The 12,096-nt window shown below is 43.3% G+C and overlaps 1 protein-coding gene across 3 annotated transcripts in view; it reads left to right on the top strand.

The window, feature by feature from the left end:
- The window catches only part of GRIP2 (glutamate receptor interacting protein 2), a 402,651-nt gene that overhangs the window by 371,861 nt on the left and 18,694 nt on the right, over positions 1-12,096 (top strand). For all 3 annotated transcript variants that reach the window (XM_072598378.1, XM_072598380.1, XM_072598379.1), the window contains 2 exons: positions 5,990-6,146; positions 11,785-11,905. In XM_072598378.1, the coding sequence (XP_072454479.1) occupies positions 5,990-6,146; positions 11,785-11,905 (278 nt within the window). The remainder of the gene's footprint in view (positions 1-5,989; positions 6,147-11,784; positions 11,906-12,096) is intronic.

The raw sequence follows: 12,096 nt of genomic DNA, 5'->3' as shown, positions 1-12,096 counted from the left end.
ATTTCATGGAATATTTTTCCTATCCAGGTTCACAAACCACCTTTGCTATTAATCTACTGACCCCTTGTCCATGGCCCCCAGATTAAGAGCCCTTGTCTTAGAATTGCCAAGAGCCCTGGCAGATTATGAAGCTTGTCCAGGCTCACCCAGTCAGTATGTGTCAGAGGTCACATAAACAGTTATGTGTCAGAGGGGAGAAACATACTGTTAATTGATAATAATAATGATCATCATTATTATTTTTCCTAGACCACTGTAATCCTCACTGATCTCCCTTTCTTCTCAACTCTCTCCAGCTAAGTTTGAACAATCAGAAAGGTGTGCATAAAAAATGACTATTATTCCTGGACCACCTTCCTTTCCTCTCAGCCCCTCCAGTTGAGTTTGAGATCTCAGAAAGAAATGCATGCATTACAGCCCCACACACATCCCTAACCCTCACCCCTGCCAATTGCAACACCCCCCCACCCCCTGCATCCCTAGGAGCCTCTGTGGATTTCTCCTCCTAAGGAGGAAGACTGAGAACTGGTTTGGCCTTCCTCCCAGACCTGGTACTGATCCCATCTGGTTTCAGGGCGCCTGGCCCCCTTCCTGAGTGTCTGATGGACTCCTTAACCTTTGAAACATTGGAGAGGCTGCCTAGACCCCAGGCAGAGATAGAGCAGAAAGGAGACCTTGACATTTTCAAAGAATGGCATTGTCCACTGGCATTTCTACCACTGGGCTATTAGCTTAGCCTTTCCCAGGAAGGTCGAGAGCTTGTAATCAAATGGGGCCTGACCCCTTCCTGTAGCTCTGCTGAGAAGACATGGCAGTGTGTGTGTGATGCTTTCCTCTGTTTTTTTTTTTTTTTATTCTGGGAAGAGCTGTCGAGATTTCTCCGAAACAGGGGGCTCTGAGGAGTCTCAGCTTGGGCCGAGGGAGTTGGCTGATTTCCTCTGCAGACAGCTCTGCAAATAGCCCCTCTGTGGTTTCTTTGAGGGAATGTCGCCACCTCCCTGGTTCTCACTGCTTTCCAGGCATTTTCCAGGCCCCCTTCAGAGGATCGGCTCCTTCCTGGTCTGTTCGCAGGAGCTTTAATTTCCTTTTGTCTGTAGAGGAAACCCTGCCAGGGAATAGATTCCCTTTCCTCTCATCTCCCAGAAGGTAGGGCTCCTCCAGGAGGCAGTATGGTACCACGGAAAGCCTTCCTTTGGAGCTTGGATTTTAGTCCAAGTATGGCTACTCATTCATTGGGCAAGGAGCTTCCTTTCTCTGTCCCTTACTTTTGTCATCTGTAAAATGGGGAGGTTAGACTAGATCATCTCCCCAGTCCCTTCCAGGTGGCATGGTACTGTGATTCTGTGATCTAAGTTCTATTTGTTCTCTTGTCCTATGTTCAAAGGGCTCATCTAGCTCTAATATTCTAGGCTCTGTTTTTCACTCCTTCCCCTCCCCTCCCCTTCTTATACTTTCACTCCTATCTGCCTCAACCATATCCCTCTAATCCTCCCCCATCCTACTATTCCAATGCAAAGCATCCTAGATTGAAAGCTGGAAAGTGCTTTAAAAACCATTGAATTCAACTCACTCATTTTATAGATGAAGAAATGGGAAGCCCAGAAATTCAATAACTAACCCAGAGTCACATAGCTAGGAGTGTCTGAGATAAGACTCATACTCAGGTTGTCCTGACTCCAACTTCAGCACTTCATTTACTAGACCACCTGGCTTCCTCAAGTCTAGAGCCATCCCCAGCCACAGTACCACCAATGATAGCTAACTTCCCATCATCCTAATACTCTTCATGTCACATTCTTCCCATCTTTATACAAACAATCTCCCCATGAAAGATACTGAATCCCTAGCTACCATCTGCAGTGCCCCTATTCCTTTCCTGTTCTCCCCAGTCCTTTAGACATGCCACTTTTATACTGTCTCCTTGCCCTCCTCATTGAGTAATGTCTCCTTGAAGGTGGTCCTCATCCCTTACTATCATCAAGCCCGTCTTTTGTTTCAGTCACCTAACAATCTCCAGGTCATAATCCCTCTTTTCTCAAGAAATTCAATACCTAACTCACAGTATTCTTCTCTGTCCAAGCCCCTACCTTCATGTTGGGGGACTTAAACGTACACATTGATGTTACCTTGAATGTTTGGGCCCCCCATTTCATCCAACTTCTCAGCTCCCATGGCCATCTTAAGTCATTATTCTTCTGTTTGGGATGGCCACATATTGGTTAGCACCATACCATAACTGGCCTAGCACCATGACCCAGAATGTTGAAATTATCTTCTCTAATCACAACCTATCCTTCCATCTCAACCTCTGCCTCATTCCTCCTAAACCTATTTTGCACTCTCACACAATCTCCAATATTTCCTCTCCTCCTTATATTTTTAATCTGTCACCCCTTCTCTGGACTCACTTTCCACTATTCACAATCTTGGCCCTATACTTGACTAGGTCAAACCCTCTACCTGTGAATTCCTTGCCCTATCATTGCTCCTGCCTGGTTAAAATCTACCCTGGGTTACCCTCACCATGCTTCTACTCTGCTTCTCCTTGAAGGTTGAGCACAATAGAAAAAAGTCACACAGCCTTGCCAGCTGGGCCCATAGCAAATATCCAATTTCAGTCAGTCCTTAACTAAAACTAATTCATCCTTTCTCTTGCTGAGAAAATGAGACTATCAATCATGAGTTCCATCTTCTTCTGATTTGTCACCTCACTCAAATCCCTTCTATATTATCCCTTATCCTTTTGTTCTTTGCTCCATTGTCTGAGGAAGAAACCAAAGTCAACTTCCATCCTTGCGCCTTCCATCTGCCTTCCGTCTTCTCTGGGATCATATCTTCTTGATCTCTCTGTCTCTGTCTCTGTGCCCCTTTGTCTCTCTCCATGTCTCTTTTTTGGTCTCTGTCTCTCTCTGTCTCTGTGTCTGTCTGTCTCTTGTTTAATATGTTTGTACCCATCAGTTCTTTCTTGCTGCCTGCAGACATAGATAGATCTTCCCCATCCTTCACTGGACCCTGATATCCCTTCAGTCTACTGGTCTCCGTCTCTTCTTCCTTTCACAGTCAGACTTGGAAAGAGACATTCATACTTGTTAATTTCATTTCCTCACCTCCTCCTACTCTATCCCTCCTTGCAATCTGATTTTCCAAATTTTCATTCTGAAGACATTTTTCTCTCCAAGATTACCAGCAATCCCTTAACAGATAAATTCAGTGACATCCTCTCAGTTCTCATCCTGTCTGAATTCTGTGCAGTTTTTGACAGTATCGGCCACCCTTTCCTCCTGGATATTCTCCACTGCCTTGGTATGCATGACACTGTTCTCTCCTGGTTTTCCCACTTCTCTGACCATGCCTTCTCAAACTTTTCTGTGGATCAGTATTCCCATCTTGCCTATCAAGTGTGAGTGGTCTCCAAGGCTGTTTTCCTAGGTCTTTTCTTTGTCTACACTTTCTCTCGGTTATCTTATCAGCTCTTGGGGGTTCAATCATCATCTCTAAGCAAATGATTCTCAGATCTATAGCTCCTGTCTTTATTTCTGCCTTGAGTTGTCCCATATCATTAACTGCCTGCTCAGCCTCTCCCCTTGGGTGTCACATTGGTATCTCAGATTCAGCATGTACAAAACAGAAGCCATTATCTTCCCATCTATATGTTACCATTACTGCAAACTCCCTTCCCTTTCCAAGTCTCTCCACCTTTCCAGGTACTCAGGTTCACAGTCTGAAAGTCATCCTTGACTCCTCCCTCCCTCTTACCCCCTACATCTTGTCAGTTACCAAGTTCTATTGATTCTGACTTGTACATCCATCTCCTTCCCCACACACATACTCATGATCACTGCCCTAATTCGGTCCCTTAAGACCTCCAGCCTGACATATTGTATTAGCCTCTCCATTGGTCTTCTGGCTTCCAGTCCACTCCTCTCCAACTAGTTGTCTATACTGCCACCAAAATACTCCTCCCAAGACACAAATCTAACCATAACACTCGTTTATTTAAAATTGGCTCTAGCTCCTTATTGCTACTAAGACAAAACCCTCAGGATGTCCACTTAAAGCCCTCCACAATTTGAGTCCTACCTGTCTTTCCAGACTAATTCCATGCTATCTCCCTTTGTGAATTCTTTAGCACAATTGGCCTGCTAACCAGCAGTCTATCTCCCACCTCCATACCTTTGTGTGGCTGCCCCACCATATCTGCAATGTGCTCCTCCACCTCCATCTCTAAGAATTTTCCTTTAAAGCTCAACTCAGGTACCAGCTACTCCATGAAGCCCTTGTTGTTGAGTCATTTCATTTATGTGTGACTCTTACTGGCCCTATTTGGGGTTTTCTTGGCAGAGATACTGGAGTGGTTTGCCATCTCCTTCTCCAGCTCATGATAAGAAACTGAGGCAATCACAGTGAAGTGACTTGCACAGGGTCACACCTCTAGGATGTGTCTGAGGCCAAATGTGAATTCAGGAAGAGAAGTCTTCCTATTCCAGGCCCTGCACTCTGTCCACTGCACCACCTAGCTGTATGAAGCCCTTCTCAATCCCTAATCATTAGTGTTCTTCCCCTCTTGAAATTACAGGGGGCTCCAGTTATTCACCCCAGTATGAATAATGAAAGGATGGCATTATTCTAATTGACACTAGTTGCTGTGTAATTACATGTTAAATATGGTAATTGGTTCCAGCTCAATGGAAATATGTAATGAAAATTCAAAGAATGTGACCACTTCATGGGCTTCATTATTCATACTAATCAGGACTTAGATACCTCTCTGCATTTTATATTTGTTTATCCATGGATATTTATCCATATCTCCTCCCCACATACACACACATGAGCTCACTCATACCTCAATTAGAATATAAGCTTCTTGAGGGGAAGAGATCTATTCCTTTTTATCCTAGAACCTAACACAGTGCTCTATTACACATATGAAGTCCTTGATGCATTGACATTGGATCAAATTGAAGAATTCTAGCTGGAGAGACAAGACTAGCCCACATAAATCAGAAGACTGAAGTTCAAATTTTGATTCTGTTGTATGACTTGGTAGAGATGGATTCCCCAACAAATAGCTCCCTCACTTTCCTTGTTTGAAAAGGTGGATAATAATCCAGGGTCTAGCTTAAAGAATTATTGCTAGGAAAGTAATCAATCAACAAGCAATTATTAAGTCATTATTGTGTGCCAGGCACTAATGGAGGAGACCAAATATATATACACACACATATACACACACACACGCACACACATATATATACATTATATATATTATATAGAGACATACTATATATATGAATACACATATTGCTGATATGTTGTGTATATCTGTATATATAACCCATATAACATAGGTAACACACATGTGCACATTGCACATATGTATACATACATGTGTTGTGCATGTGTATGTGCGTACATGTGTTGTACATATATGTGTGCATACATACCACATATATACATATTTGCATATGCACATACGCACAGATATAGATATAGATAGATATAGATATTTCTAAGAGTCAAAGACAGGAAGGTCAGAGACAGCCATGAAAGATGGAAGGCTGTATGTGAAGAACAGTAAGTGGAACCATAATGCTGTATGGGCACACATATCATTATTATTACATCAAACCATGATTTGAACACTTGATGTGTAGCCAAATGCTAAGTCATGTGGTATCAATTTTAAGTACTGAAGGAAACTCACAGAGAGCTAGATTCCTGTGGGCTGGGGAGGTCAGGGAAGACACCCTAAAGGAGTGGCCCAGTAGAGAGAGTACAGCAGTGTGTGGGAGGAAAGTGGAATGACAAGGATAAAGGCCTCAAATTGGGAGTAGGTCTAGCGTTTCCTAGGAACAGTCTGGTAGGAGGTGGAAGATAGGAAGGAGAAGGTAGCCAATAAAAAATAAAGATTCCTGGAGTTCTCTGACTCGCTCATGCCAGAGGCCTCGTGAGCTGTTGGCCTTTCCCTTCTCTGCTCTATCCACAGGCACATATGTACCTCCAGCAGCAGGAATCAGCCTGCACCCCCAGGAATGGCGGTCCAGTAGGGTGAAGAGCAGCCCCCCTCCTGGGGAGCCCAGAAAGACCAGCTACCCTTACCCGGACGGGAACTTCCCTGAGGATGAATGGGACAAGCCCACTAGGTCTGTAGGGGATGAGACAGTGGGAGGGTGAAAATCAACGTTTACTCTTTTGAGACTGCTTGGGATAAGGACAGAGGGAGGGTGGGGTAAAAAGGAAGAACACAGGTTTCTTCTTCTCCCATTAGAAACCTTAGGTCCCATCCAACTCTACGCCCCCATGCTCTTATGTGTAGAATGAGCCAGAGCCTCCATCAGAGAACTTGGTCACTTGGGAGGCACGATGTCAACTGACTGTTCTCTCTTCCCTTTCCCTTCCTGGTTGCCAAGGGCTTGATTGCCTAGACCCTAAAACTCTAGTATCACATTCCCCCTTTCCCCAGTCAGCCGTCACTTCTCCAGCAGAACCCAGGAATGAAGAGCTATCATCACTGGCAAGCCTATACACTGTCACAAGGATGTTTCACCAGTAGTGGGACCAGGTTTGCACTGAGTCATCCCCACTCTCCCTGTGACTCAGAGGAGAAGTCTGCAAGGAAGGGGCGACTTGGTCCCACTGTCCATCCACATTATCCTCTGTCTCAGGCCAGTTGCATCCTTGAAAACTAGAATAAATCAAGCTAGATGCTTTCCTCATCTCCTAAGAGTCTAAGGATAGACCCAAACTAATGAAGGAAAAATCTTCCACGATTTGAACCATCATTCCTGACTAGACTAGGGCATTTTTGCCCTAGAGCAGAATTAGTTTATTTTGCATCAGAAAGCCCTTTAATTATAACTAACACCTATTATTAAAGGCAGGTAGATAGCGCAATGGATAGAGCTCTGAACTTGGAGTCTAGAAGACCTGAGTTAAAATCCTGCTTCAGACACTTAAGTAGCTGTGTGACCCTGGACAAGTTACTTAACCAGTTTGCCTCAGTTTCCTCCACTGAAGAGTGGGGAGAATGACAATAATAGCAGTAACTACCTCTCAGGGTTGTTGTGAGGGTCAAATGAGATAATAATTGTAAAGAGTTTAGCACAGTGCACACATAACAAATGCTATAGACATGTATGCCAACATTATTATTAAGGCATTGTATTAACAGCAATTTAAGGTTTGCAAGGTGCTTTACATGTATTATCTCATCTGAGACTCACAACAACCTTGAAAGGTAGGTGCTATTATTATCCCCATTTTACAGATAAGGAAACTGAGGCAAATAGGTTAAGTGACTTGCCCAGGGTCATACAGTTAGAAAGTATTTGAATTCAGGTCTCCCCAACTCCAAAGCTTTACACACTGCTCCGCCTAACTGGTCTTTGGCAGTCTGACTGTAACTTCGATCCCTTCTCAGAATAATGTTTTTAAATGCATAAAATGAAATCCATAGGATTACCAAGGAAATCAATTATATTGAAATATAGTGGTCAAAATGGTTTTTTTTTTAAGAAGCTCATCAAAGAAATATGTTTTACATGAAAAAACCCATTAACTATTACAAATAAATGAAGTAATTGATCCTTTTAAAGAAAGGAACTTTTGAAAAAGAGGCTCATGGAGCCCAAGCTAAGAACCATGGATCTAAGGAAACTAGACGTATGCAACTGTTGAGTTTGGCTAAATTAAAAGCTGTTTCCCCAAAAAAATCACGACATGGAATAGGGAACAGAGAAAGCCAAGATCAGTCGGGCTCAGTCCAGGACCTCCAGTGGGTAGGTGCCCTCTCCTCCCATTCTGAGAGCAATAGGGGGCCGTCTGTCCACAGGTCATCTCCTGGTCCTTTCCTTTCCTTCCACCCTTACCTTGGCCTCAGGACCCTATCTCTCTGGGATTTTGTCTCCTTTTATTCTTGTCTAGTAAGAGTAAGGTCCTTTGGATGTGTGCTGCCATTTACAGAAAAGCTTGTTCAGTTAACCTGGGGACCCACCTTGGGTCAGACATGGTCTAGGACCTTGGGGCTCTGCTTGGGAGCAGGAAACAGTTCTTATCCCATTTGCTCATTAGCTTTCTTCCTAGAACTCTTTGACAAAGGAGAACTGTTCATTTCAATAAGACCCTGAGCCTGCCTTCTGATGAAAAGAATGAGAGAGACTACCTCCCCGCCAAAGGAAATCCTCACTATCCTTCATCCGTCTCTGTGCCACTCTAACCTATTTCTGGTTGCTGAAAAGGGAGTGATGATTGGGATAACCTGGGGAGGTGAACATATTAAACAAACCAATGGCTGCTGGTACCAACAGGACCTTATTCCATATTTCAGGAGAGAATTAGACTAGAGGAGCTCTTGGGCCCCTCCCAGCCCTAACACTCCCCCCCTAAGGCCCCTCCCCATTCTGAAATTTTGCATTCTAAGGCCCCTCCCAGCTCAACAGCTTCTCCCTGGTCTAAGGTCCCTTTCAGCACATTTTGAGAACTGTGATCATCCCTCAAGCCTCAGTTTCCCTTCTCTATAAAACACTTGCACAACCTACCCTCCTTTCTCTTCTTTCTTTGTCCCTACCACCTTATTAAGAGGCAAATGCTTTGTAAATTTTGTAAAACACTATGCAAATGTAAGTTATCATGAGCCAAAGTCTGGTCCTTAGGCATGAAGACGATGATGATGATGAGTCTATATATCCCATAAGTCTCCCACCCTGTACCTCCTACACACACACTTTAAGAGAGAAGAAATGGGTGCCCATTAAGACGCCAGGACGCAGTAACAAGCTAAACTTCATATCACTGCAGTGTCCTGGCCCGTGCCTCTGAAAAGCTGTGTGAAAGCCATAGCAAAACACAAACCAGATGTTCTCTCACTAAGAGATTGATTTTTGGCTTCTCCAGTCTAAGTTGTTTCTTTTCCAGAAATCTGGGACCAGAGACTTAAGAATGGATGTTGCCAGGACCCTCTGGTGTCCTTTAGGTACCTGATGAAACCCAGCTGTTACCCCAAGGAAGGACTAGCTCCTGGCAACTTTCAGAATGAATAAAGCGTATGTCTATGAGCAGTGGTTATGTGTTTTGAAAGTGAAATGAAATCTGATCCAGGGCTTAGCACCAGAGAGGGAGAGATAAGTCCCTATGGCCACTTCAACCAAGAAAGCTCCTTCAGCAGCTTCTTCCAGGACTATGTACGGGTCACAAGGCAATTCCTTTCTCATAGTTGTTTTTTGGCTTATTTGTTTTTCCATTTGGGTAGATATGTCCCTGATGGGTAACTTCTCAAGAATGAGATTTTGGTTTACAAGAAGTTCCTCATATTTTCCCAGATATTTCAGAGGGTTGTAGAGTCCATAACCTCAAAGCACCAAACTCTACCTCCTGCCCTTGGTAACCCTAGAGAAAATGAACCCAGTGCATGCAACTCAGGGGTGAATAAAGGGGCACCTCTCTTTATAATAAGGAGACTGAAAATGAGGCAGAAGGAAGCTTCCTCATGACTGGTTTCATGTTCTCCTTGTTGGCAACTCAGTCCAAACTTTAGCCAAAAAAGTTCCCCAGGAATTTAATCAGTGGGTATCTACTATTGTCGGCTGTGGATAGAATTAGAAATGTACAGGGTATTTCAAAAAAATAGATACACATTTTTGCTACCAGTCTTTTATGACAGTATGGAAGCATGTGCCTTAAAGAAGCTAATGTTTAAAATATTTGCTATCACCTCCTAGTCAGAATCTCAGACAACATACAGCCAAGCACACATGTGTTGTACTCTGGAATACTTTAGGACTATTTCAGTGCTCAAAAGATTCATGATTTCATCAGTATGAGGACACTTCCACCAACGTAAGTCATATTCTGGGTATGAGTCAGTCTTAATGAGTAAGCATGGCCAGAGTAATTCATTGCCTGATGGCTAACTTTCTGTTGATATGACTGTAAGATTAGGGAGGCTAGTCCTAATCTGAATTCATATTAAAAACTATTCTAGCTTAGTAGGGCCTGGTATTTGTCCCATTGAGAACTCCCCGCCATAAGATGCATCAACAAAGTTTCTAACAAGGGTGAGACAAATAGTATTTTGCAACAGGATGCCAAATACAGGAGGTGCTGTTAACCAGTTAAAACAGAAAACTGCCCGTGGCAATGATACCCTACCCACACCCAAGGTTAGCTGCCTCCTGATCTCCCTCAGAGTATTCCAAGCTCTGTACCTCAGAGGTCTCTGGCTGTCTATTTCTCTGCCATGTTATGATGTCCCACCACCCTCTTCAAAGGAATTTTTCTTTTAAAATTAATTTCAGGGTATATTTGTTCCATGCAAATTTGATGCTGTTTGTCCCAGAGAATAAAATTCCTAGTCCCTGTTCTTGGCATCAAAGTAGGCCTTCATTGGTCATCCTCTTCATCCTACTCATGGATACCTCAGACATAATTATCATGGAACCATGAAACACATACTATGGTTCAGTTTCAAGTTCATGATTCCAGTGTCTTCATGTCTTCAGACATATCCTCCATTTTTCAAACTATAAACTCTCAAGAATATTTCTGACATTTGGAACTTCAACTCTTTTTTTACCCACCTTGTAGACAGTGTAATCATGTGGCACATTCCCAAGACCAACAGCCAACTAGTGGTCTTACTCTACAACAGTCTAAATGACAATGGTTAGATTTCCATGTGTATTTGCAAGGTATAGTAGAAAGAGGGATGGACTGGGAATTAAGAAACATAGGTCCTAGTCCTGACTTCACCAAAAACATGACTTTGACCAAATCATTTCTTCTTTCTGGGGAAATGCATGTTTAGTCATCTATAAAATGAAGAGGCTAGAAACTAAATGGTTTCTAAAATTCCTTCCAGCTCCAACATTCCATGTTCCACTTTTCTATATTCTACGTTTTACTTCTATACCTGATAGTGTATGTTCTAGGGTCCCTCCCAACTCTAGTGGTATATGTTCTGAGGCCCCATCCAGTTTTGACTTATATTCTAAAGCCCCTTTAGGCTCTGATGTTCTATGTTTTATGGTCCCTTCCAGTTCTGACATTTTATATTCTAAGATCCCTTTCAGCTCTAATGTTCTGTGTTCTAAGGTCCCTTTCAGCTCTGATGTTCTATGTTCTAAGGACCCTTTAAACTTTGACATCCTGTGTTCTAAGGCTCCTTCTAGCCTTGACATTCTACGAGTCCAAGTCATATTGTGAATACATTTTATTGAAACACTCAGAATTTGTGTGTCTGGTCAAAGACCACCATTTTCTATTACATCCTTTCTGTTTTTGAGTTGCTGGAGACCTACTATGTAGTTACCATTTTTCTCACCCTGTCTGTATCCTCTGTGTTTTTCTCTCTCTTCTCAGGTGTTCTGTGTCTCAGCTCTCAGCCCTGTCTCATCCGCCCTTGTACTAACCAGTCTCTGAAGCTCCTGGTTCACCCATAATGCATCATTTTTTTTCCTTTTCACTTTTCTATTTCACCAAAAAAAGTCTTCCCAAACCTCCAGTGTTCCTTCAGGCATATTTTCGTTTTTTTTCCCTCTCGAACTTGACATTGCTACACCAACTTCAGGCATCCTCTGAAGGGGCCGGTTGCCCTGGTAGTAAATGCATGAAGGTTTTGTATTTGGGACTCCCTTGCCTGATGAAAAGTTCATGTTGTTTGCTTTTGTATATGAAGACTCCTCAAGTCTCTGCTTTGCTGGCGGTCCCCGCGAGCTAGGCTTTCTGGCTTCCGTCCTCCCCGAGAAGAGCGAGCGCTGACAATCTTTGGTTCCTACGTTACAACAGATTCCCCGGCCGCCACAAAGGCCCGGAGCCCGCACATGAGGATAATTTTTGGCGTGTTTTTGGAGAAGCTCTGGAGGACTTGGAAACATGCGGCCAGTCTGAGCTTCTGAGGGAGATTGAGGTAAGTACATGCATTTAGTGGTTGGCATTAGAGGTCTGAAAGGCCATGGGCTGTTGATCTACCTGAGGCCTCTGGGAAATATTTGATAGGTTAGTACTCATCACAGGCAAGAAGGCACTGCATAGAGCCATGGAAGGAATACTGGAAAGGATGATAGAAGGGAGCACAGATAAGCAAGTCAGCTTTGAAAG

Source organism: Notamacropus eugenii, chromosome 3 (genome assembly GCF_028372415.1).
Source record: "Notamacropus eugenii isolate mMacEug1 chromosome 3, mMacEug1.pri_v2, whole genome shotgun sequence".
NCBI lineage: Eukaryota > Metazoa > Chordata > Mammalia > Diprotodontia > Macropodidae > Notamacropus > Notamacropus eugenii.
The sequence above is the reverse complement of the archived record's forward strand: the minus strand, read 5'-3'. Positions and strand labels throughout refer to the sequence as shown.